Source organism: Aethalodelphis obliquidens, unplaced genomic scaffold (assembly GCF_003676395.1).
Source record: "Aethalodelphis obliquidens isolate GAN/ISIS:26980383/991018 unplaced genomic scaffold, ASM367639v1 scaffold85, whole genome shotgun sequence".
Classification (NCBI taxonomy): domain Eukaryota; kingdom Metazoa; phylum Chordata; class Mammalia; order Artiodactyla; family Delphinidae; genus Aethalodelphis; species Aethalodelphis obliquidens.
Genome location: NW_020838029.1, coordinates 5,366,943 through 5,393,941, shown reverse-complemented (window position 1 = coordinate 5,393,941; position 26,999 = coordinate 5,366,943). Strand labels below are relative to the sequence as shown.

General features: G+C 49.0%; 1 protein-coding gene across 1 annotated transcript in view; it reads right to left on the bottom strand.

Moving 5' to 3' along the window:
• Positions 1 to 11,933: 11,933 nt before the first annotated feature.
• The window catches only part of NALF2 (NALCN channel auxiliary factor 2), a 29,141-nt gene continuing 14,075 nt past the window's right edge, over positions 11,934 to 26,999 (bottom strand). Inside the window, exons 2-3 of the mRNA XM_027093575.1 lie at positions 15,258 to 15,429; positions 11,934 to 14,853 (exon numbers count right to left, since the gene is read on the bottom strand). Coding sequence (XP_026949376.1) covers positions 14,468 to 14,853; positions 15,258 to 15,429 — 558 coding nt within the window. The 3' untranslated portion in view covers positions 11,934 to 14,467. The remainder of the gene's footprint in view (positions 14,854 to 15,257; positions 15,430 to 26,999) is intronic.

The following is a 26,999-nucleotide window of genomic DNA, read 5'->3' as shown; positions in this document are numbered from 1 at the left end:
CCGCAGCATGTGGGATCTTCCCAGACCAGGGCTTGAACCCGTGTCCCCTGCATTGGCAGGCGGATTCCCAACCACTGCGCCACCAGGGAAGCCCTACCCAAGCTCTCTTGCCTATCTATTACACTTACCTTACAAATCCCAAACCCTGATTCAACTGGAAAATCTGCCTCATCTGTTCTTCTGCCAGAACTTCTGGAGAAGAATTGGATGCCAGTCAAATGGGTACCACTACAAATGTGTGAGTTCTAATTTTAGTTGTTTTCTGAACACTGTTGATCCTTTGATTTCTATTCAACTCTCTCTCCCATTTCCCTTGGCCACAATTCTAAACCTTTGTCCCTTTTTTGAATAGAGGCCATAGGTATGAGCTCCCCTTCCAGAACTACAAGCTTTTGTGCATCTCCTGGTGTCCTTTTCTCTTTCCTTTTGCTCTCAGAGGAGTGTTCCTTTTCCTGCACAAGGCTAATTCTTCTTTCCGTGTTCTGGATCCAATCATCATGCCTCCTTCTTTATTGACTCTTCAATCTCTGCTGGCTTCTTCCCTTGAGACTACACACACACACACACACACACACACACACACACACCCCATCTCTCTCATCTTCTAAAAACGCTCTCTTGAGCTTGTATTTTCCTTCAGCTACTACCTTCATGTGTTTGGTCTCAGCTAAGCTTCTTGAAAGAGCGGTCTAATTCACGGTCTCCATTTCCTCACCTCTCAGTTACTTCTCAAACCACAGCTACCAGGCTTCTGCTACTATGCTAACTGCATGGGCAACAGTCAGGGCAGAAGCCACAGGGACATTTGCAATCTTTCTTTGATTGGAACTCTTCTCTATACCATCTGTGTTAACTACTTCTGCCTTTTGAAAACCTACCTTGGGTCTCATGATTCTCCCCTACCATGGCTCACCTCCTACCTCACTGACTGACTGCTTCTTCTCAGTCTTCATTGCTGCATCATCCATATTCTATTTTAATTGAAGTATAGTTGATTTACAATGTTATGCTAGTTTCAGGTGTACAGCAAAGTGATTCAGTTCTATATATATATATGTGTGTGTGTGTGTGTATATATATATATATATATATTCTTTTTCAGATTCTCTTCTATTATAGGTTATTATAAGACATTGAATATAGTTCCCTGTGTTATAAGTACTTGTTGTTTATCTATTTTATACATAATAGTGTGTATCTGTTAATCCCAAACTCCTAATTTATTCCCCCCATCCATAGTCTTTTATATGTATTTTAAAATTTGGCAGATTTGAAGGTCCTGTCCTTAATCCTCATTGCCTCTCTCTATACCTTCTCCCTAGCTAGCTTCATACCAAGGAGTCCTCAAACTCTCAGTCCAGTCAAGCCCCTTGGCTGAGCTCTAGACCTATATATCCAATTGTCTACTGGATCTCGCTTCTCCCTCCTCCTAGTATTTTATATGTCCCAAACAAGCTCTTTACTTTCCTGAATGCTCTTCCATCAAACTATGAAACCAGAGCCCATTGTTTCTCACCTTTATTGGTGACGGTATTATCCATTAAATCTCTCACAACAGAAACCCTGGTGTAGCTATCTAGACTGTCCTCTCTCCCTCAATGCTCACATCCAATTAAACATCAAGTCCTATCGATTCTACTTCCTAAATAGCTGTCCAATGTGTCTACTGCTCTCCGCTGCTACCGTCTTCATTCAGGTCTTTATATCTCGCCATAACTAGTGATACAGCTTCCTAACTTGTCCCTTTGTCTATAGCCTTGGTCCTCAGTGATTGCTTCACCCAGCAGCCAGAGCGATTAGATATTCAGTAAAGTTTTGTTGAATGAATGGAGGTCCAAATTCTCTCCAAAGTGATATACAAAGCCTATTCCTACTTTCCAGCCTCATTTCCTCTCTTGCAATTTAGGTTCTAGCTAGTGAGTGCAAGAACAGATCTCACCACAGGACTTCTGATTCCGAGTTTGAGTGCTCTTTCAACTACAGCCCAGCTGCTTCCCTTTCAGCCTTGGAAGTCCTAAAAAACCCTCTACTTCAGAGCATTTGGATACAGTCCCAACTGGAGGCAAGAGGACAGACAATATATGTCCCCTTGTCACTTCCTGTGAGGGAATGCTATGATGTTAGACATTCAAGGGAAGGAAGGAGGTAGATTCTGTCGAGGTGTAAAGCATGGAAGAATTCAGACCATAATTACTACATTCGTTAACTCATTCACATTCATTTATTCAACAGACATTTACTTTGTGCCAGGCTCTGAGGGTATGATGTGGGTTCTCCTGCCTTCAGGAGTATTGATGGACATGATGGGAAGTTTTTGACATAGTGGGAAGCACAAGGGGATGAGCCAGTGGAGCATGACCTTGGTGGTGGTGGGGAGTGAGCACCTCCCATGTCGAGGGGAGAATGGCCAAAGGGCTGCTCCAGGATGTGTCCTGGCCCAGTGCAGTACCACGACAGTGTGACATCATGAGATGGCGGGCAGAGAGGGAGTCATGAGTGTGGAGCAAAACATTACTGTTTTAGCTCCTCAATCCTTGCTGTGACCACCTCTTAGAGCAACAATGACCCCCATCTCCCTGGATACCTTGGATGTGGCCAAGTCAACCTTCCGAGATAGGCGGCAGCGTCGACTTCCCTGGGGAGGTGTTATTGTATGGAATGGAGCATGTCCACCGAGGGACAATTTGCCCAGAATTCTCAGTCTGAGTTTCCTCCTATAAGCTTCTAGCTCTTCACTGGTGACTCACTCAGGTGTCCCCCAAGGAGGGTCTTTTATCCAGAGTTTTAGAACTTCTTGGACAGTGTTTGAAAAACCATTTTATATACCAGACAACTGCTGCCAACATCGTTGGTGGAGAAGGGTTGGCCCATCACACAGTCACTGGCCTGGGAGGACTAGGGCAGGCAGCGGGGATTGAGGCTGCAAAGCTTAGCGGGTGGAGGAATGTCTGCACTGTGACCCTCTGCTTTCTCCTCAGGGGTCTGAGCCAGACCCCTAGGCTGGTCTCCTCTGTGCCCCTTCCCTCGGCCCCCACCCTTTCTGGGCATGGCTGTACCAGACCCAGAAGACACCGCCCCAGGGGCTCATAACCTGAGCGAGACAGTCCAATTACCTTCAATTTATGGAGCTCAATTGGAGTGAGTTCAGAAAAGAGCAACCTGAACAATTAAGGGACCAGAGGGCTCAGCTTCTGGGGCAAGATAAAAGGCAGGAGGTCTGAGGCAGCAGTAGTGGTTTCAGGGGGAGTGGTGACTAAGGGGGAGGGCCCACAGGAATGTCTGCCAGCAAGTGAGCATTGAAGGGGTCCAACACCTGGGAGGAAGGGGGTGGAACGAGTAGGAAAAAGACAAGGGCTGCGAGTCCCCAGGAAGGGTAGGCAAAAAGCTCAGAGCTCAGATCCAGCCTTTGGGAGTCAAGCCATGTTGAGCAAGTAATAAATTTCAGCTTTCCTAGCCCAGGCTCTGGCTTGAGGGACTCTCAGGCTGCCCCAGAAAACAGAGCAAGCAGGAGGGTGATGCCTCTGACAGAAAGAAGCCTAGACCTGGGGCCTGTTGAACACTCAGGCCCCATAAGAAAGTCATATGGTGGAGAAGATGGTGGTTTGCTAGGCTGGTTGAGCTCCAAAGTATCCTGGAGCCAGGATCTGTTCTAGCCATGTTAAGATCCCATAGGGAAGGATGCTCTTAATCCAACTCAATTCTTAAATCAGATTTTGTATTCAATACTTAAGAGGTATAGTGGGCATGGCCTAGTACTGGTTGACAGGGGCCCCTGCTTCTGGACCAGACTCTGCTCCTGCCAGGCTGTGTGACCTTAGGTAAGTCTTTTCCTTACTCTTGGTCTGTTTCCTTTTCTGCCAAACAAGGAGACCCTTCTAAGGCAGCTGAACCCTCCCCCTTTTCATGAAATCTTAACAGAACCGTACTAAATAAAACAGATCAAAGCAGTGCTCTGTGAATAGAAATGTGTTTACTGAGTTCAAATTTATCTCATTTGCCTTAGTAGAAAGTAAATCAAGCAGAATTATGGGGCGATTTTGATCAAATTAGTGATTTGAAATGAAGGGTTATGGCTCTTGGTTGCTGTCTGATAGCTACCAACACATCCAATGTTTGCAGAACATCCGAAGCTCGTCTCTAAAGCCCGAGGCCTCCACAGAACTCTGGGCAAAAGCCATCACCTCAGTTATCTCTCCAGATTCTCTCCAGTTATCTCTCCAGATTCTTTCCAACTCAGACTTTTTCAGAATCTATACTGTGAGTCTCTAGAAGGCAGGTGCTCTGTCTCCTTTACTTTGCTTTCCCTGTACCTCAGGACCTTTACACCAGTCCAGGGCTTCACACAGACTTTTAAAAAACAAAAAGGAAAAAGAAAGAAGTCTGTTGGATCAAATTGGGGACCTTTGGTCAGGTAAAGGAAGGGGGCCTTGGTAAGGAGGGTGCCCTACTCAGATGTAGGCGCTCTGCTCCCTCCCAGATGACTGGGAGAAACGCTTTCGGAGAAGGAGGGTTTAAGTCCTGGTCTTCTGGTGCATTTCTCTTGCCAACCCCTTTTCACTTCAGCCGAAATCCCCAGAAGGCTTCACCTCTAGGTGCCAAGGAGGCAGCCCAAACCTGGACTTCGTAGAGGTCTAGTAAAGCCAAGCAGACCAGAGTAGACCAGGTGGCCTGGGCAGGAAGGAGCAGAGTGAAACTGACTTAATTACACTTGGACGTGGATGACTGTGGTAGTGACTTCTCCAAGTAGTTTACTAAGCAATGGTGCACTCCATCTGAAGAGGGAAGATTCTGTTCCAGCAGGCAATGGGGGTCCAGTAATGTCAGAACTGCTGAATTTTTAAGAAGATAGAAATCTGGATTTTATGTGAACTCTCCCTAATCTATATACAATAAAAATAGTAATAGCAACAGCAAGCATGTCTATAGCACTTACTACATGTCAGGCACTGTTCTAGGTGCTTTAGACATCCTAACTCAATATTCGCTGTAACTCTACGAGGTAGAGGACTATTGTGTAGCTCCATTTCACAGATGAGCAAAGTGAGGCACAGAGAGTTTAAGTAACCTTCCCAGAGTCACACAGAACAAGTGGCACAGTCAGGATGCAAACCCGGGCCATGCTCTTAATGACTATACTCTTACTGAACTTTTGTTTAACACTCTTATTAAACCTCTTATCGAGGAAACTGAAGTCAAATTTAAGCACTGCACAGACCAACACTGCCAAGCCAGACAAAATGCTTTTGGAAGCCTCCGGTTGGAGACCTCAGCTTTAGAGGCTACCTGGCAAGAAGCTGGCTCTTGCTCTGTTGATCCTGCAAACCTCAATATTGACTGAGTTGCCCTGCCATCATTCAGACCCAGGCAGGGTGTCAGCACAGCCCAGGATCCAGGTGAAAGCCCTTTCCTCTGTTTCACTAACGCTACCTGTGTTTTCAACTGCTCTTGAGAACAGAGTGATGGTACAGGGCCTGGGCCAGTTGGCTTACCTTTGGGTCCTAAACAGGTCACCAAACTGTGGGTGAGAGGGTGCTGGCACTGCTCTTGGAGTTGGAATCTCGGCTTCTAGTCCTGGCCTTTTGCTCTGCGTTTTATTTATGGTTTTCTTTCTCTGGTTTTTTTGGTGGTGGGGGCGAAGGTGGGGCTTTTAGCTTCTCTGAGCCTCAGTTTCTTCATCTGTAAACTCAAACTGATAGTCCCTATTGCACAGGGTTATGGTGAGGAGCACCAGACACTGTGTGTACATGTGCATAGCAAATGGAAGAGGATATTCTTAGCAGTAGAGCTTGTTTGGGGGACAGGAAGCTGTCATTTCCCCGGGGAAGCTACCCTGAGATGGAGTCAGGGAAGATGAGCTGTCTCCTCTTATCCCACCCTTCTCAGGGTTATGTTTTTGATCCCAAGTTCTTTCTTCTATCAGGCCACTCCTAAGACCATGAATGAGCCATATCTAACTCTGGGCACGGATTTCAAGGGCGCAAGCGCCTGAAATTAACCATCAGTGCTTTATTTGCCAATACATCTGCCTTTGCCAATTTTCCTGTTCACTTGTATGCTTTTCCATGTTAATTTCCATGTTTATGTGCTGGGTTCAACAAGGCTAAATTCAATATAGGAGTCTAGCTACCTATAGTCTTAGCATCTGTGAATATTGTTACTCAAGAAAAAACTGCTGAAAGTGAGACTCAGCATCACAGAGAAACCTGGTCATGCATGTCATCAACCACTTTGTGAAAGGATGGTGTGCCTTTGATGAGTAAAAGCCTCATGGACCAGCAGGAGGGGCATAAAGGCGTGGGCAACGTGGATGGGAAAGGGGACAGGGAGATGGCAGGAGAGCAAAACAGATCCAGGGGACAGGGGAGACAAAGGGAGGAGGCAAAGGAATAAACATGGATATGCTCCCATGTTCTAGGGGAGGCAGGTGCTGTGTTCTCTGCATACCTCCAGCTGTGACAGTGTGATCATGAGTTAACACTGTTCAAACAGATGCCTATGGAGCCCTGTACAGAGTCCCACAGAGCCTCCCACTGTGTTCACTTCCCCTTCCAGCTCCTCTTCTACTCGGGGCAGCCGACCAGCGGTAGGCCTTTTACTCTAGATGTAAGTTGAGGAGAGGCTAAAATAGTGAGGTCAGTGGAGGGTCTTGAATGCCAGCTTCCCATTTTTCCAAACAATGGGAGCCATTACAGGGGCAAGATGTCAGGCCGGTGGTCCAGGAGGCTCCTGGTCCTGTGCAAGGAAGTCTGGGCTGCAAGGGCAGGAGGCTGGAGGCAGGGAGGCCTGTTGGGAGGTAATGAGGAACTGGGCAGGCAACAGCAGTGAGGATGGAGGGATCAGTTTAGGATATAGAATGCGCATAGAGATATCGGATACCTGGGCTAACAGCAGTGGAGTAGAAGCGACCAAAGGAGGAGTCCCAGATGACTGGCTTCTTGTTTGCTCCAGGGGCCGAGAGGAAAAGCAGAGCTGTTAACACAAAAGGGGAATTGGCCCCTTCATGGCTGGGGCCCCTTCTCACCAAAAGGCTATCCCTGAATCCCTGACATCCCTTTAGCTCGGGCCTGGCTGCACCGGGTGGCCGAGCGGCTCAGGGCGGCGGCCGCGGGAGCTCTCTCTCGTCCCTGGGGTCCAGGGAGGCCTGAGGCCTGAATGGGCTGAAAAGGGAGGGCGCCCCTGGGCCCCACCCGCCCCTGCGCTCCGCCCGACCTCACTTTGGCCTGGCGGGTCGGAAAGCCAAGGAGAGCCACAGGGGGAGGAAAGCGGGTCCCACTGGCCGGGGTGGAGGCGGGGACGGGAAGGGCCTGGACGCGGGGCAGCGCGGAGGCGGGAGAACGAGGCGGACTAGGAAGAGCCCACGGGGCAGGCGCCGACGGACCCCCGCGCCAAGGCCCGGTTCGGCTGTTGCGCCTCCGCCTCCCTGGCGCCTCCTGCCCGGGTAGGAGGAGCCACAGCGCCACCCAGCGGCCGGTGGCGGGGAACGGCAGTCAGGGCTCTTGCGTGGTCCCAGAAGAGTGAGGGAGTTGAGTGGACCAGGTACGCGGAGGAAGGCTTAGAGGGTAGCGAGTGCGAAGGTGGGGCACATAGTGGTTGATGGACTCTTAAACCAGACCCTACGTTCGCTTCGCCCACCAATCCATACGGCACGTGGCACTAGATGACTCTTCCTCCGGGTCAGCTGATAATACTCCTCTTAAGCTCAACCATCTTCCATGGCTTCCCATGGGCCTCGCTGTAAAGCTCAAATTTCCCACCTTGACCTTCAGGACCTTCCATGTTTTGACCTCAGGCTGTCTTTCAGGCTTCATCTTTTGCCACCCACTCCACGCATCCGACCACCACTCACGCCTGCCCAAATGAACCACTGATCCGCATCCACATCCATTCACTTAGTGAAACTTTACTAAGGCACTGGGGAAACAGGGAGCAGACAGAAAGCGCTTGTCTACTCAGAGCTTACATTCAAGTGAAGAGAGAGGCAATGAACAAGAAAGACGATGTGTAAACAAGATCGTTTCAAATAGTTACCAGCACTAGATCATATAGAAACAAGTGGTATGATAGAGCATCTGCAGGCAGGAAGGGCACTACCATACCCAGAATAGTCAGGAAAGGACTTTCGGAGAAAGTGGCATGTAAGCTGACATCTGCTAATAAGAAGGGGTCAGTCTTGCAAAAATCTAGGGGAAGAACATTTCAGGCTGAGGAAGGGCAGGTACAAAGGTCTTGAGACAGGAGTCAGCTGAGTGTATCAGAGGAAAAGAAATAAGGCCGGGTGGCTGAAGGAAACTAAAGGGAGTGTACTGGGCGATTGGAGGTAGGCAAGTGACAGGTCATGTAGGGCCCTGTGGGCCATGGTAAGGGGTTTGGATTTTATTCCGATTAAGCTGGGAAACTATTGGAGGGTTTTGGCAGGGGAGAGACATGATCTGATTTGCATTTTTGAAAGATCACTGTGGGTGGACTGTGTGTGTGTGTGTGTGTGTGTGTGTGTGTGTGTGTGTGTATGCAAAATTGGAAGCAGGGAGACCAGTTAGAGTGCCATTGCAGTGGTCCAGGAGAGAGCTGATGGTGGCCTGGTCTACGTGGTGACAATGGAGGTGGGAGAAATTGTCAGACTCTAGAGGTATTTTGGAGTAATTTCTGTTCATGTGTCCAAAACATCTAAGAATGTTTTTGGAGGGAAGGAAAAGCAAGGATTATGAATTCCTCCTCTGTGCTAAGAACTGTGCTCAACGCTATCACATATACTACTTCGTTTAAGTTAATTTATTTAATTTTTATAACGACATCTAACCCTATCGTTTTATGTTAGAGATAAGTACATTAACCCCAAAAGGAAACGGGACTTTATGAAAGGCAAAGCCGTCATAGCACCAAATAATTCACTATTTTGAGTCCTACATGTAAGTCCCTTCCCCCCCATTTCACAGCCTAATACAGTTTATCCAAACCCATTATGCTAAGGTCTTTTTCAGCCTCTTGTTAATTGCTAGTATTACACAATGCAAATATATTTCAGAGTGAAACTGAAGGTCTCGAAAAAGATATAGGGTTTCATGAGGTCAATGAAAGTGATGTAGAAGACCATCTCTAACGTCATGTGGAGTCATTCATAAATGGAATTTGGCAGAGAGAGACCAGTTACCACCAGCAGAAGAGAAAATTGACTTGGGTAATGACAGGATCAAGGCTTCAAAGAGAATGATTCAACTCTCAAAGGATCACACGAGGTCCTTGGGATAATTGAAGAAGCTCTCTAATTTTGGAAAAATAAAACAAAACTCTGTTTATGATTGCGTGGCAAAAGTCAATATTGTGTTGTCATGCACGTCAGTCAGGAAAATTGTTATCCCCCAATGCTTGATTCATTCTTTGTTCATTCTAAGAATTAGTGCATATGTGCAATTATTTACACATTTTAAATTTAAACAAAAATGTTTTCACCTTTCCAATTTTATTTTCCAAGATAAAGTCCCAGTCAAACCCTTCCCTCCTTTTCCCCCACTCTATTGTGAAATGTTGGTCCCCACTTCAAATGGACTCATTGTAAGTGGCCTTTTTCTAGCACCACTTATCTGAGAATAACAAGGACTTCACATAGCCCCAGCCATCGCTTCATCCCGTGATTGGCAAGCCTGGCTGCACGTTAGAATCTCCTGTGGAGTCTGTTAAACAATACTGAAGCTGGGATCCCAACCTGTGCTAATTCAATCCAAATCTCTGCTGGTGGGACCAGAGCGGAAACTCTCCAGGTGATTCTGTTGCATGGCCAGGGGTGTGAGTCACTGCCGCCGCCCCTCCTGCACATGCTGAGGCTGGAAGAGACTGAGGCTGCCTGCAGCTGGACTGCCCTGAAGGGAGAGCACCAGGGCCTAGGCCCAGTGCGTGAAGGGGTCGCTCAGAGGAGCAGCTGCAGGGCAAAATCCAGGAGTCAAAGGGCAACGTGTGGCTGGTAGGGTCACTTCCTTGGCACAGCCATTGTGCCCTTTACTCCCTTAGCACTGTGGGTATATAGCCTCCTCCAGTCCCTTGCCTCTCTTTCCTACGCTCAAGGCCAAGAGAGCCTGGCTCCCTCATGGACATGTGGTGAGACAAAAACTTGAACATTATAGTAAGCATATGATGGTTGCTGAACACATGACATCATGTTATCTTGTGGATCTATAACGTGTCTGTATTTTACTGCTATTCCCAGCACCCAGCATAGTGCTTGACTTATAGTAATTGCTCGATAGGTATGTTTTGAATGAGTGAATAAGCCAAATACAGGCAGGATGTGGTAAGTACCATGATTAAGGTACAAAGTATTACAGAAGTACTGAAGAGGACAAGGGGAGCTCCCCCTCAGCTTGGGAGAGGGGGAATGTGCAAGTCTTCACAGCAGAGGTGGCATTTGAACTGGACTCTGAAAGGCAGTGATGGACAGAGATGGAGAGAGGACATCCCGGGAAAAAGAAACCATGTGAGCCAAGGGCAGGAGGTGAGAAGGTGCAGAGCTCATTCAGTGAAAGGTGGGATGGGAGTGTGTGACAGCCTCAGACTGGTAGGATGGGATCAGAATCCAAAGAGCCTTGAAAGTCATGCTGGGAAGTTTACACTCGATTCTACAGGCAATGTGGAACCATCTGATGTTTTTGCTCACGGGTGTAATATGTTCCCTTTGGGAAGATTAGATGTGTGCTTTACGGCAGCAGTTCTTTCACAAAAATATTTATGGCGTGCCTCCTAAGTGCCGAAGTGTGCAGTGCTGGGGAAGATGGATCGAAATTGGAGTAATTGAAGAAGAGATTAGTTGTGGGGTATTGTAGTAGTCCAGGCAAAAGCTGCTGAGAGTCTGAAGCGGCTGAGAGGGAGCGGGTGGAAAGGAGGGGAAGGAGTTGACGCATGTTACACAGGGAGAATTGACGGAACTTGGTGACTGTTTTAGGTGGAGGTCAAGGAAAGAGAAGAAAGACCGGGTGACTGATGACAATAATAATGATCAATAGTTGAGCGGCTCCTTCATGCCAGCTGTTGTGCGAAGCGCTTTATGTCCATCATCTAAGTCTCACAATAACCCTCTTGCTAGATGAGGACACTAAGGCTCAAGAAAGTCAGGGAACTCACGCCAAGTCGTGAACTCATACACTCGGGCTCCAGAGACCACGCCCTAAACTCCGTGCTCTGCTGCTTTCTGGGGAGTTGAGGGACTTGGGTTTTCTCCGTGAAGGAATTCAGCAGCTCAGTGAGGACACCAGATTCCCTCCCAACTAACTCATGCTCTCCCCTCTCCTGGGTATGTGAGAAGGTGGCAGTGGTGGAAGGCTCTGTCTGTCACCTCTCCTGTGCTCCCCAAGCGCCTTTCTGCCTGGGATAGGAAGATGGGCCTGGTGAGGCAGAGTGCAAGAGATGAGACTGGGAGACTAGAAGCAAAGGCCGTGACGAAGGTGAAAAACTGCTAATCCCCAGGCCATGTGGGGCCTGCAGACATATTTAGCCCACACAGAGGTATATGGGATTTTTTTAGACTTGAGCCAACATTTTGAAATTAGAGGCTTCACGTAAAATTCTCGAGTCCTGATGTCCCTTGAAGAATGAGAAGACCTGGCAACGCTGGGCCCACATTCCCACAAGTCAACCCTGGGCTTGAGCTGCCCCTGTAGACATCCACACCCTGCACTTGTCACCACTTCCAGCCTTGGCGTCCATACTTCAGCCAGCCCAGCCCACTTCCTTCACTCACACTTATCTGCCTGATCCCTGCAGGGGGTTGAATTTGTATTTCCTTCTCTAGAATGGCCTACTACAGAGTTTCCCCTTTTTTTCTGAGACTTGAGCCAACAAGCGGTGGCACAGAGGTTCAGCATCCTCTGGTCCCGCCTCCTCCCCAAGCCATAGACTTTTTCCTTGGGCAATTTTTGACACCACAGAACAAAACCAAGAAGGGAAGGTTATCATCAAGTCTTACCATTTATTTCTTTATGGGGTTAAACAAGAGCAGAGAGGCTTCTGCCCCACAGTGCAACAAAACAGAAAGCGGTACACATACAGAGACTCTCACCGAAACACAGAGGCAGGGGAAGGGCGACAACTGAACCATAGCCAGGTGAGGGAGGAAGGGACAGGGACTACTAGGAATCCAGCTTGGAGACTCAGTCATAGGGACTAGTGCAAGAAAGTCCTACTCATGAAGCATAGTGTAGAAAATGGCGTAAGAAAGCTGCCCAGCTCTGCTGCCTGTGACGAACGGCAGGGGCAGCTGGAGGGGTGGTGGAAGATCTGGGCAGTGGGGTGGATGGGGACAGTCAAATGACTTCGAGGTGGAGTGAGGTGCCCCTTTCCCCTGCCACTGGGCAAGGCCCTGGGCTGGTCTGAGCCAGGGGTCTCCTGGGCACTTGGTGAGGGGGAAGAGGGGATGGGAGTCTCCAAGGGTCCATTCCCTGGGGTCCTAAGGTCCCCCTTTACTTCCCGGTCCCTTTGTCCCTCCTGAGGATGCAGGAGTTACAAGGCAATACATAGAGTCTCTCACATCTACAGAAGCATCTCTGGAAAGGAGCCAGCACCTCTTCCCCTCCCCAGCTGAAAAGAGCACTCTAGGGATGGGGTATGTGGCTAGGCCTGAAATGCTGAAGGCCAAACATGGAGTGTGTGGGCAGGGCACAGGGCTGGGCAGGGGGAGGGGAACACGCTGTGAGAAATGACAAAACTGGCAGGGAAGGACTCCCTGGTCTCACAAAGCCTATTTGGGGACCCAGCTGAGGCCCTTGAATGATTCCCTCTCTACTAGTGAGGTTTCCCATTTATCCCCCAGCCAGCTGATTCCAGCTGTTCCCTCCCCCTCCCCCTTTTGGTTTCCCCTAATGCAGCTCCAGGCCCACCCCTCCCCTTAACTCACTGGCATTGCAGCCCAGGACACAGGCCCTTCTGGCACTGAAAGCCGCTTGGCCTGTCCCAGGAACACAGTTGTGGCTTCCTTTCTCGTCTGCTCCTATTGGCTTGTAGATGTCCCAGGCCATGTGGCCTCCCACCCCTAGGAGATCAGCACAAGGCTAATGGCCCCCAAGGGGCTCTCCAGGCCTCTTCTCTCGTGCAGCTCTCTAGCCTGACTAAACACTTCAAGTCTCTCAACCAAGGGACCACAGCACATCGTCTTTATTTAGCAGGTCCTCTTGCCAGTTTCTGGACTTTCTCCAGCTAGGGGCACGGGTGGCTGGATTAGGGGACCTGCTACAGGGTGAGGAGCAGTGTAGTGGTTCCACAATTGGGATAGTAACCCATGGGGTCAGGGATGAGAAGGGATGAATACTCTTTGGTAGGCTGGGGACGGGGACAGGCTGGGGATGGGGGAGGCTCATCTCTGGAAAGCTCTGGGGCAACGCCACCAGGGTTTCCGTCATGGAGGCCTGGGCTAGGACGAGTTGGGGGAGTCTGGGGACCCAGGCCAGGCCTGACCCTCTTGGGCTTAAGTCCCTCCTCCCCATGGAGATCAGAAATGGAAACGTCTTTGGCCCCAAGGCCAAGATCTCCAGGGCAAGAGTGGCCCTTGGGAGTATGTGCACCTTCTGTAAGATATGGCCCTTCAGACAGCGGCAGTCTGACCATGTGCCCTCAGCCTTCTGTTTCAAGGCCCAAGAACCCAGTCCCTGTGCGCCTTCTCCAGAGGGCTCCTTACGCAACCCTTTCTGATTTGGGGACGTGTCCTCGAGCCTGCCTCAACACTGATCATCTGCCTCCCCAAAGCCAGGTGGTGACAGCCCATTTAGCCATCTCTCTAAGCCCTCTGCCCACCTCTCTCCTCTCCCTCTTCCCTATCTCCGCTCTCTCCCGCCACTCATTCTGCACCCCCTTCCTATACCTCATGGCCTAGGGTGCTGGGGCACAGCTTAACTGGGGCCCTGACCTAGCCGCAACTGCGTACACCTCATGTCCCAGCTGGGCCCTTCCCTGTGGCGGCCCCACATGGGACAAGGTGCGCTGGAGCGGGAGGAGGGCCGCTGCGTCGTCTGCCGTTGCCTGCAGGGGTGTGGGCAGGAGGAATTAAGGATCGTGGCAACAAAAGGAATGCGGAGGGGGGAAAGAGCTTCTCCCCTCTGTGCCCCCCAACATTCCCTGAAGAGCCAAGGCTGGGTGAGAAGCCTCCTTCCTTGGGGTCAGGGCTCTCAGTGGTGGTGGGCATTTCCACCCCCCACTACCCCCTTTTTTTTTGGCTAAGCCCCATAGATGGGGGCCTGGGAGGGGGGCACCTGCTGCTCCTGCCTTTTTCTCCTGGATGAGTTTTGCAGCTCCCTGGGGCCCTCTGGCGGTTCTGTTGGAGCTGCTTTTGGAGTGGGGGTTGGTAGGGGGCGATGTGTGATTGCCCCATTTCCCCCACCCCCCACCTGGTCCTACACCTCCCATGGGAGGGGCCCCCGCCCCCTCCCCCTGGGGGGGGGGGCGCTGGAGCTGATGTCGGTGTGTGGTGGAGGTCTGATCTCCCTCCTTGCTGTCACTCTTCCCGAGTCAGGCCCTCGTCTAGGGCAGGCAGTGCCTCCAGGCCCGGTCCCCCACCACCCTGGCCGCTGGAGAAGGACACCATGGTATGGAGGAGCATGAGAACAAGGACGTAGAGCCGGATCCTGCTGGGACTGAGGCGGGAGCCCCCAGAGACCGGCAGCAGGGAGGGATTGTGGCTGAGGTGGCCTGGGGGGTCGTGGCGGGGGTGGTAGTGGGGGTACTGTTGGTGGTAGTGGTGGAAGTAAGAGTGGTGGAATTGCTGGTGGTGGGTTTTAGGGGCTTCAGACTCCTTGAACTTCTTCTTCTCCGACTCACAGGAGACCCACTGCACGTCACAGCACTTGGTTTCCGGCCGCTTTGGCGAAGTATCCAGCAACCCTGCCAATGGATAAGCAAGGCGGGGTGGGGTGCTAAGGGGGCTGCTGGCTATGTCTTTCTGAGAGAGGTGATTGTCAAAGCTGGGGCTGCTCTGGTAGTCCTGCCCAAGACTCTTCCCCCTGCCCCTTAGCATCGTCCCTTTCTGGACACATCTTCCAGGGACCCCAGACAGTTTTTCTGGGGTAACTCCCTGGCCAGGTATGTTTTGGATACAGATGGCCACTCTGCTCTCTCCCCCTATTCCACTTTGCCCCATCCCAACCTGGGGCCTCACTACCTACTCCTGCAGCCACTAACCTTCTCCTGACCCAACTTCCCTGTTGCCCTCCCTGCTCCCACAGCCCCGACCTGGTGCCTGCTCTGGGCCCCTGGCCTCCTCCCTCCTCCCAGGGCCCTGCCTTTACCTGTACAGATAAAGCCAGGGAGCCCTCCGTACACCATTTCCTCATTGTCAGGGAGGATAAAGGGGCACCGGGTCTGCACCTCCAGGCAGTATTGCTTGCAGGGCACCCAGCGCTGGCATTCCTGCTGGGTCACGCTGAAGTATTCTGAGCACAGCCAGGCCTTGTAGACAGCCTGTAGGGAGAGGAAAAAGCATCAGCCCAGGCGCCAGCCCCTTTCCGCTTCAGAGGAGAGGGATGAGGAGGGGTGTACCTGTACTCTATAGGGGGAGGGCACGGTGTGCTCACCAACCCACCCTCAGGATCCAGGGGGTGGGGAAGAAGGGTTTGGGTCAAGACCACTACCTCCGACCCTAAAATCTCCCATTTCATAGCCAGAACTCCCAAGTCCCCAATCCGCAGTCATCCAAGACTTTGAATTTGTTCATTGGTAAAATCACAAAATGACTCCTATATCAGAGCTGGAAGAGGCCCATCCAACCATACCATTTTATAGCTGGTCCCGCGAGATGTCCTGACTTGTCTGAGGTCACCTATATTGAGGTAAATTTCACTTCCATTCAATTCAGCAAACATTTCTTTGGCTGATGGTGTTAAGTTTCTAAACTCAAGAAGAGAGATGGAGAGGATAATCTTTGCTTTACCTCATTAGGGTGTTGTGTAGATCAAATAATATGACACATATGAAAATGTTTTGTAAATTCTATAGTGCAATACAAATGTGAGGGGTTATTTTTAATAAAAACAGGAATCTGCCTTACCAAGCACCACATGTGCCTTCAAGCTCTACTTAACCCGTGCTCTGTCCTGTTGGCGTCCGCCCTGGAGTGGAGCAGACACCACATTTCATTTGGAAACTTTGCTTGGCCGTTTCACTTCGTGGGTATACTTCCTGCCCCTCATCTAGCCCATTTCCACCAGGCACTTGGTCCTGGCTAAGAAAGGTTCCCTGCTCTATACTCTTTGGCTATCATCAAGACCAGAGTTCCTCAACGGCGACACTACTGACATTTTGGACTGGATGATTCTTTGTAGTGGGGGCTGTCCTGTGCATTATAGAATATTGAGAAGCATTTCTTGCCTCTACCCAGTAGTTGCCAGTCGCATCCTCCCCCTCCTCATTGTGACAACCAAGAAATGTCTCTGGCCATTGCCAAATATCCCCTGGGTGGGGGGCAAAATCATCTCCCATTGAGAACCAGTGATCTAACTCCTTGCTACTGAAAGTGTGGACCTGGACCAGCAGCATCACCATCACTTGGAGCTTGTGAAAAGTGCATAATCTCAGGCCCTGCCCCAGACTTGACAAGTCACACCTGCATTTTAACAGGATGCCCAGAGCCCTGCACACATCCATTCTTCGTATTTTCAGGGGCACCTTCCCATAGTTGCTCCTTGTAGCGATGGTTCTCCGACTTCAGTGTGCCTCAGAATCCCCTGGGACACTTGTTAAAAAGGCAGATGCCCCCCTCCAATTCAGCTTCAAGAGGACTGAGGTGGGCTCAGGAATCTGCCTTTGGAACAAGGGTCCAGGTCATTCTGCGGCCAGAGGCCTTTCAACCACACTCTGAGCAACATGGTCAGAGCTTCTTACACAGATTTTAAACATTTACACTCAAATACAAATAACTCCACGGTGAACATGGACTTGGGCAATGTAATCCCACACTGGCCTTTTCCAAAGTGGGGGCAGGGGCGTGGTGATGGGTGGTAGTGGGTTGTGGTGCAAGTTACCCCCCTGAGGAACACAGATGTGATACCTCACTGGCTTCTCAAATTTAACATGCTCTAAATCTTAAAATTCAGTTCTTGTTTTTACTCCAAATCTGCCCACGCCCCTGAGTCTTGACCACTTCGGTTAAGTGCCATGACCATCGACCTGGGTATTCAATCCAGAAACTTAGGTGTCAGCCATCACTCCTCTCTTTGCCAGCATCCCCACACGCAGTTCATCAGCAAGGCATGCCAGTTCTCCCTCTACTTTCACGACTCTGTGCAGGCACTGTCATTTGTCACCTGGACAACAGTCTCCTATGTGGCCTCCCCACCTCCACCCTTGCTCTTTCCAATGCACTGTTTACACAGGAGTAAGAGCAATCTCAAAATGACATTCAATCACGTTACTCCCTTGCTTCAAACCCTTCAATGCATTTAGAATAAAACCCAAACTTTCGACCACAGACTTCAAACCCCTGCATAACTTGGCCCCTGTCTGTCTCTCCAACCTCATTTTCTCCCTCTCCCATACGGCTCATAATGCTCCACACGCTGAGGTTTTCTTTCTTTTCCTTGAACATGTCCTACTTCTTCCCACCTTGGGGCCTTGGCACACACTGTTCTCTTGGCCTGATATGCTCTTCCCCTGCCCCCCACCACTTTTGGCCTGGCTAGGTCCTTCTCAACTTTGAAGCCTCAGTTCAAAAGTCACCTCCTCAGAGAGGGTCTCCCTGACCACTCTAGTTAGAGAATGCCCCCTCATTATTCTTTTTCTTAAATGTTTCTTCACCACAAGTATGAGTTTGTCTGCATCCTTGTTTTGTTTTTCTCTGTCAACCTCACTAAAACGTAAGACACATAAAAGCAGACGTGGGTCGGTCTTATTGACCATATTGAGTACTCATCACAATATATGTAAAAAAACAAGTCTTGTTGATGGAATGAACCAGATGAGTAAATGAGGACATGTCCCTACTCTCAAAGAAATTTCAGTTTCATGGATAGACAGATCTCACTTGAAACGATGGCACATTTTCTATATTATAAGAGAAGTTAAACCACGGGCCACTGGAGTGAAGCAAATAGAAAAGCCAGAAAAGATTTCAGTGAGGTTATGAGTTGAGCTGGGGGAGTTCCCTGGTGGTCCAGCGGTTAGGAATCCACCTTCCAATGCAGGGGCGGTAGGTTCGATTCCTGGTCAGGGAACTAAGATCCCACATGCTGTGGGGCAACTAAGCCTGAGGGCCACAACTACCAAGCCCACGTGCTCTGGAGCCCACGCGCCACAACTAGAGAGAAGCCTGCATGTTGCAACGAAGAGCCCGCACACCACAACGAAAGATCCCGCGTGCCACAACTAAGACCCGAGACAGCCAAAAATAAATAAATAAATATTTTTAAAAAAAGAGTTGAGTTGGGACTCAAGGTAGAATTTTAGATGGCATGGGCAGAGATGAGACAAAAGGGCATTCTGGACTGAGGCAACAGCTTAAGCAAAGGTACAGATGTGAGCACATCATGGTGTGCTAAAAGAATGGAGAACAGTTTCATATGAATGAAGTGCAAAGGATACCAATCTCCCGTGGATGGACACTTAAGTTATTTCCAGGTTTCCACTATCACAAACAATGCTTTGGTGAGCGAGCAGGTCTGTACACACCTCTCTTGAACACTTGTGTTACATTTTATTTATATAAACTCAAGAGTGAAATTATTGGGATAAAAGGTATGTGCAATGGAGTGAGAAGGGAGTGGAAGGAGGTGGAAAGGAACAAGTAAAGGTAAGAGGCAGGGGAAGAGGGAGCTACAGGGGTAGGAGAGGGGCTCAGGGGTTAGGATAGAGTGGCAGTGGAGTCCAGGGGCACAAGGGAGGAGGGGAGGAAGAAAGAGAGGGTAAGAGAGTAGGGAGTTGGAAGGTAAGAAATGGTGGTTATAGCGGGGGTAGGAAAAAACAGCACTGGGGAGGAAGCAGGGGAATAAGAGATGGAGGGTGTAAGGGAGGTAAAGAGGTACAGTGAGGGTGAGAGAAGATGAAGGGTAAGAAAGAGTAGGGGATAACAGGGTGGGGGACAGGAGACGTGGAAGATGGGCTGTGAAGAGGTGGGGTAAGAAAGACGGAGGAAGAAAGAGGAGGGTTCAAGAGCCAGCAGGGGAATAAAGGGGGGTAAAGAAGATGGGAACAGAGGAAGGCCAAGATAAGAAAGAGGGATAAGACAACAGAAGGAGATGGGGGAGACAGAAAGAAAAGTAAGACAGGAAACAAAAGGATATCCCTAACGCTAAGGGCCCCAGTACCCTGGAGACTCCCCCCCCTCCATCTTGTGGGTCCCAGGGCGCCAAGAGGCAGCTCTGTCCACAGCCTCTGCCCCAACCTCTGCAGCCTGGACCCAGAGTCCACCCCCACCCTCACCCTGAATTGTGTGGAACAGCCCAGTCCTCCACTGCTGGGGTTCAGAGGCCCCTGCGCGATTCTCCCTGGGCTCTTTCGGTTTAATATTCCTGCTCCCAGGTGAGGCTGCAGTGGAGGGCCAGCTCTCCTCCCAGGCAACTGCAATTAGCCTAACAGCAGGCGCTGGTGGCCGGGCACTCCCCGCCTCTGCTCTGGGAGAGAGAGAGGGAGTTGAGGGAGGCGGGGCTGGGAGAGGGGTGGCCTGACAGTGGGAGGGAGGCCTTTCTCCTTAGCTAGACGACCCTCCCTCAGGCCCCAGGCCCCAGAGTCACCATGGCGAGCAGGTTGCCTGAGGAGGACACCAGGCCTGTGGGAGGCAAGACAGGAAAAGGCAAGGAACTAGTGAGAGGAATGGAGGAAGTAAAGTGACACGGGGCTGAGAGGTAATCCAATTCCTTAGCCCCACATATGGCCAGCTGAGGTCATTGCTGGCCCATGTGCTTTAAAAAGGGGCTGGGGTCCTTCTCAAATGAAAAGTCTGGCTCTCAGGGCTACCACCTGGACAGCAAGCCTGCCTTAGTCTCCGCAGCCCTCTTCCCTAGGCAGGCCTAAGTCACTTGCCCCATCTCATCAGTGTTAGGACTGAGCCAGAGGGGACCGGGTTGCTTGGGCAGTTGCAGGGGATGTGGGCACTCATCCACAAGGATGGGGAAGAGCCAGGAGAGCTGTGGGGCTTGCTGGAGGCGGGGCATGCAGAGCAAAGGAAGAAATGTCTCAGAACCAGACAACAGTCAATTGGGAGACTCTCGGAGGTCTTTTGCTCTAGTTCCTCAATTCTGGCTGCATATTAGAATCATTCAGAGAGTCTTTTTTTTTTTCCCCAGGTATCCTGCTATTTTATTTTTAACTAGTTTTTTAACATCTTTATTGAAGTATAATTGCTTTACAATGGTGTGTTAGTTTCTGCTTTATAACAAAGTGAATCAGCTATACATATACATATGTTCCCATATCTCTTCCCTCTTTTTTTATTTCTTATTTTTGTTTACATCTTTATTGGAGTATAATTGCTTTACAATGGTGTGTTAGTTTCTGCTTTATAACAAAGCGAATCAGTTATACATATACATATGTTCCCATATCTCTGCCCTCTTGCGTCTCCCTCCCTCCCACCCTCCCTATCCCACCCCTCTAGGTGGTCACAAAGCACCGAGTTGATCTCCCTGTGCTATGCGGCTGCTTCCCACTAGCTATCTATTTTACATTTGGTAGTGCATATATGTCCATGCCACTCTCTCAGTTCATCCCAGCTTACCCTTCCCCCTCCCCATATCCTCAAGTCCATTCTCTAGTAGGTCTGTGTCTTTATTCCTGTCTTACCCCTAGGTTCTTCATGACATTTTTTTCTTAAATTCCATATATATGTGTTAGCATACAGTATTTATTTTTCTCTTTCTGACTTACTTCACTCTGTATGACAGACTCTAGGTCCATCCACCTCACTACAAATAGCTCAATTTCGTTTCTTTTTATGGCTGAGTAATATTCCATTGTATATATGTGCCACATCTTCTTTATCCATTCATCCGATGATGGACACTTAGGTTGCTTCCATATCCTGGCTATTGTAAATAGAGCTGCAATGAACATTGTGGTCCATGACTCTTTTTGAATTATGGTTTTCAGAGAGTCTTTTAAAAATGCTTCTGCTTGGCCCACATTGCACTCCAGATCAAGTCAGTCAGAATCCTTGTGGGTGGGGCCCACACATCTAGAGTCTTTCAAAACACCTCAGTTAATTTTAATATGCAGAGAACTTAGCCCTGCTTCATTTTATAGCTGAGGAAACTGAGGCCCAGAAAAGGTGGGGGGGAAGGACTCTTCTACAGTCACATAAAGTAGTGGCAGAGGGAGGAACTTGAAACCCAGTTTCTCGACTCTAACTCCAGGGTTCTTCCTACTGGACCATCCTACCAGTGACTGCATTCCAAACTCAGGGGGCAGGACACATTAGCGTGGGGAGGGGAGGAGAGCTGAGGAGAACCAGGCCTGCTCTTGGCTTTCAGGCTCTTCAAACTCCAGCCCTGGCAGGAAAGCCTTCTTCATCATGCCCTGTCCTCTGAGCTTAACCATCCTGGACCCTCAAGGTAGCAGCAGATGATGGGTGGGGTGAAAAGCCTTGACCTGACAGTGCCCTGCTTTCCCTACAGAATCCCCTTCCCCACCTCCAGCAGGCCACCGCTGGGCTCAATCAAGTTCTGGCTGCTACAGCCAAGTTGCTATGGGAACTGGGAGGGGAAGGAAGCAGGGAGTAACTAGAGGGAACACCAATTAACCCAAAAAGGAAGCTGAGAAGGCTATCCCACCCCTCCTCCCGGCTGGGCTGTTAAACCACTCTTTTTTTTGTTTTTGTATAATGTCTTTTTTTAAAAAAATATTTACTGGGGCTTCCCTGGTGGCACAGTGGTTGAGAGTCCGCCTGCCGATGCAGGGGACACGGGTTCGTGCCCCGGTCCGGGAAGATCCCACGTGCCGCGGAGCGGCTGGGCCCGTGGGCCATGGCTGCTGAGCTTGCGCGTCCGGAGCCTGTGCTCCGCAACGGGAGAGGCCACAGCAGTGAGAGGCCCGCGTATCGCAAAAAAAAAAAAAAAAAAAAAAAAAAAATTACTGATTGATTTTGCCTGCATCAGGTCTTAGTTACGGCACGCGGGATCTTTAGTTGCAGTATGTGGGCTTCTTAGTTGCAGCATGCCTGCGGGATCTAGTTCCCCGACCAGGGATCGAACCCGGGCCTCCTGCACTGGGAGCAGGGAGTCTTACCCACTGGACCACTAGGGAAGTCCCTTAAACCACTCTTGAAATGGGAGCAGGTAAGACGAGGGGGATCCCCACCCATCCTGGGCTCTGCAGCTGCTAGTTTAGGGAGGAGTGGGAGGACCTGGAGAGCCTTACCTTCCTGCTCCCTGACTTGCAGCCCTGGCGGGCATTCTCATCCCTATGCTCCTCTGGGAAGAAGCATGTGACTTCTCCTGGCCCCCAGGGTGCTACGGGAATGCATACAAGTGTGTACCTACAAACACAGCCCACAGCCAAGACTCAGGGCCAGAAGGTTTAGGAAGAGGAGGCCATCCTGGGCTCCTCGGTTAGGGGGCGGGAAAACCCTCCAGAGAGGAGAGCTTCAGTTCCTGCCAACCAGGAAGTCGGCAGTTTCCTTCTTGGATTCCAGCTTGCTTCCTTCCCTAGGGCCTATTTCCCCATCCAAATCCTCCCTACAGACCTCTTCATGGCTCTTTGCTTTCCTAATGCACTCCTGGGACACTTGGCCAGGAGCTGCAGCTGCAGAGACCGTGGAGGCAGAGTGGCAATCTGGGCTGGGCTTGGGAATGAAACCCACTGTCCACAGCACATACATAACCACCCTGCCCCTGGAATTCACCTAGGTGGAAACTGAGGCTCAGAAAAGGGATTTGGTTCAGCCAAGTCAGAAACATGCGAGAAATCAACTATAAAGCCAGGATTAGAAGGGAGGTACTCTGGTGACTAATCCCATGTCTCTTTGTGCTGCATCCATCAATACACAGAGCATTGTGTGAAGGACCTCCTTGGGCAGGTCTGAAAAGAGCCGCACGCTCCTATTCCTGATTCTGGGCTTTCAGAAGGTTGGGTCAGAACAGGGTAAGGTCAAGGTCAATCTCTCCAACCCAGGGGAGGGAGATCTTGGACATATCTCTGGGAGTAGTTCCTTGGGATTGGCAGAGTCACACTGAGATGAGAGGCATTACAGGGCAAATGCAGGTGGATGACATGGCTTTACTTTAAGTGGCTGTAAAAATAAGCAACAGCTTTCCTGCTGCTGAGAATGAGCAGTCATGAGTCAGAGTGGCCTGGCCTGGCCTGGCCTGGAGGAAAGGCGGGGGAGATGGCTTGAGAGGTGGATAAGAACCCAGAGCTACTGCAGTTCCAGAGGGTCCAGTCACCTCCAAGCCTCTTAGGCCACCTGCTCCAAGGCCAGGGGCAGCCTGGTTAGTGGAGAAGTGGTGTCCCTAGTGCAGGAGCAGTTCTCTGAAGGAGCCTAGATGACCCATATCAATCAGGTGAGCAGAGGAGGCAGGTTCATGACCACTCGAGAATAGGAAGGACTGTGAGAATCACAACTCCACCTCCCTATCTGCTGTTGTAATTTCCACTCCAACGTCACTGCCACAAGCTATCCAGCTACTGACTGCACACCTCTTGTCACAGGGCGCACGCTCTCTCCTAGGGCAGCCCGTATCTTCAGACAAGTCTCGCAGTTAAAGAAGTTCTTTCTGCTTCTGAGCTGAGATAATGCCTCTCTGTGGCATTGCTCGTGGCTCCTCCTAGCTCTTCTGGGACCATAAACTTCCTGTCCCCATGCCAGCCCTGCAGTAGGTATTTGTAAACTTCCCTGAATCAGGTCAGGTCTTCCCATTCACTTTTTCCTGCAATGATCAATTTCTGAACATGTTCAAGTGCCTGGCACTGTGCTGGGGAACTACATATGACAGAGATAGGGAAGACAAGATTGCTATCTTTAAGGAGCAGGAGAGACAACCTTGTGCATCAATCATTAGAAGTCACTGTGATAAACAGTATGTACTTGGTGCAATGATAGCATAAAGGGAGGAAGGATCAATGGTGTTTTGAGGGCTGAAGCACAGGAAAATACCTCCATGTGGGAGAGGCTAGAGTTGGGGCTTGGAAAAAATGGGTAGAAGTTCACTGGGTGGAATAGGGCAGGAATAAGTGCACTTAAAGCAAAGGAATAAGTAGGTATAAAGGCCTGGAGGTGTGAAACAGTGCCGGCTTCAGGCACTGTCGGTAGTTTAGCATAGTTAGAGGGTACAAAGGGGGCCATGATGGGAGATGAGGCTACGGAGGAAGGCCATGCCCATATTATGATATGTTCTGCATGCTGAGGAGGAGCCAGGCTTCATCCTATAGGCAATGGACAGCCTTTAGTGGATTTTAAATAACTGCTTTTTAAAAGATTGCTTATCACTTTTTAAGTCAGTGATAAGTTAGTCTTATCACTGACTAACTTTTCAGATTTATGTTCTGAAAGTGTGGATGATGGAGCACAGGCATCAAGGCTGGAGGTAGGGAGGCCAGTTAGGAGCCTATTGCAACAATCTGAATGAGAGGTGATGGGGATACCAGGTTTCTGGCTTGGGTGGCAGGATGAATAGTAGTTTCATTCATTAACGAAGGGAAACCAGGAGGAGGAGTAGATTTGGGGGTGAAGAAGATGAATTCAGTTTTTGGTCATGCTGACTTTGAAATATAGGTCAGTATATACTAGGCTAGGTAGAAATGTCAAGGAGGCAGCTGGACACAATGGTCTGAGCTCAGAAGGAGGGTCTGGGCTAGAAATAAAGGTTTGGGAGTCATCAAGGGTTAAGGAGTTAATCATCAGGAACATAGTAGGACTATACTTTCCCACACCCTTTGACATTAGGTATGGCCATAAGACTTACTTTGGCCAATGAAATGTGAGTTGAAGTGACATGGATCCCTTCTGGGGAGAAGCTTTAAGAGCTGGAGTACGATTTGCCTCCGCTGCTGACCGTGGAAGTGGTGTTGAAATGGACCTTTTGCTAGCCTGGGTCTCTTGGTGACTATCATGAACAGATGCTCCCTGCTGACCTATTTTGGACATGTATTATGAGCAAGAAATAACTGTTTATCGTGTTAAGCCTCTGATATTTGGGAATTGTTTGCTACTACAGCGTAACCTGGCTCACTCTGACTGATAAAGTAATAGTGGAAGCCAAGGATATTGCCTAGGGAAAATTAACGCACAGAGAAAAGGACCAACAATGGATCCCTGGAAAACACTAACATTTAAGGGGCAGGTAGAAGAAGGGAATCTGATGAAGATGGGGGAGTGGTTTAAGAGCTTGGAGAAGAAACAGAAGAGAGTGGCATTCTATAAATTAGGGGAGGAGAGTTTCAAAGAATAAGAGTGGTCAGCAGATGCGGACATGCTGGCAGTCTCATCATGGTGAGATCAGTTTCAGTGGAGCAGTGGGGGCAGAAACCAAATTGAAGCCAATTTAAAAGGGAATGTGAGGGAAGAAAAATTGAGAGAGCTATGTGTAGACTACTCTTCCAAGAAGCCAAACTAGTTTTTCAACTATTTTTTGGGATGTGGTTTCCAGTTCTCTGTTCTACCCTGGTTGTTCCTATTCAGACAAGTTCCTATTTTTCTATGTCCCTTGCAACTGAATGCAATCCCCAGACAGAGTTTATTAACACAGAGTCAAGTAGAAGTATCAGCCCTCCTATCCTAGAAGCTCTGTTTCTGTTACTGCAGCCTAAGACCACATTTGCTCTCTGGGAGACTGTATTGTATTCTTTTGGTAATTCAGTGGAGATGGAGAGGGGAATTTCTGCCTGGAGTGTGGGATCAAAGACACAGCCTAGATCAAAGTCCCTGGAAGGAGCTCAAGCCTTCTGGCAAGACATCTGAATGAATTAAACATCCTTGAGACGGTAGGCTCCCTGAGGACAGGGACTGTGTCTTATCTGTGTATTTCCCTTAGGACTCCACATGGAATTAGGTATACAGAAGAGATGCCTGCTAAGTACTTGAAATCCAAGCACTTGTAAACCAAGCCTCCAGCAACTAGCCCAGACTGGAGTAAGGTGGAGATCTCCAAGAAAAGGGTGAAAGTAATGGCTTATGTAATGTGTTGCATGAATCTTACAGCTTTGATGGAGAAATTGGGGATGCATTAGCAAAAAAAACAAAAAAAAAATCATAGAAAACTAAGCAAATAGAAAAAAGAGAGGCAATTATTAACTCCAGGAAAACAAGTTGGCCAAGGAAGAAAATGTAATCACAGTATTCTACATGACTCAGCTGTGAACAATATTTATAATCCTTATAATGTAAATATGGAATACTGTTAACACCAGAAATTGTGATATGACAATATTGGATATATGAGGGGAGTGCACATACGGTGCTGCTGGTAGTAAGAGAGCTAAATCCCACTCTAAAAAAATAAAAAGGCAGTACATATTTAAATCAGAAAAAAAAATAAAGAAATGACAGTATTGGTATATCATTTAGGGATGTGGAGGTAAATATTAGAAGAAACAGCTAAGAGGTTTAGAAGTATTTGACTATGAAGAGTGAAGCTTAGGGTTGGAGCAGAGGGCTTCTGTTTTAATTATAAGCAATGAGCTCTATATTTATCATTTAAAAGATATTACATTACATATCATTTAAAAGACAGATGCTACAAGAATATATATCTATATATGGAATAGATATACATATGTGTATACATGTATATATATGTATATGTGTGTATCTTTGTGTGCACAAAGATATTTCAAACAGAAAAGTCAAGAAATAGCAGTATTGGCACACCATTAAAAATGTGACAATAAATATCAGAAGAAAAAGCTAACAGAGCTTCAAGTGTTTAACTCTGAAGGGTGACTATATATATGTAGCTTATATGTCTTTTAAAATTATGAACATATATTACTTTGATAAAATGAAAATAAAATAAATATATAAACTGATATGCAGCCATGAACCTCAAAAACAACAAAACAAAATCCCTAAGACTTGACCTGACCAAGCTTGCCAGACTCAGCCAAAAAAC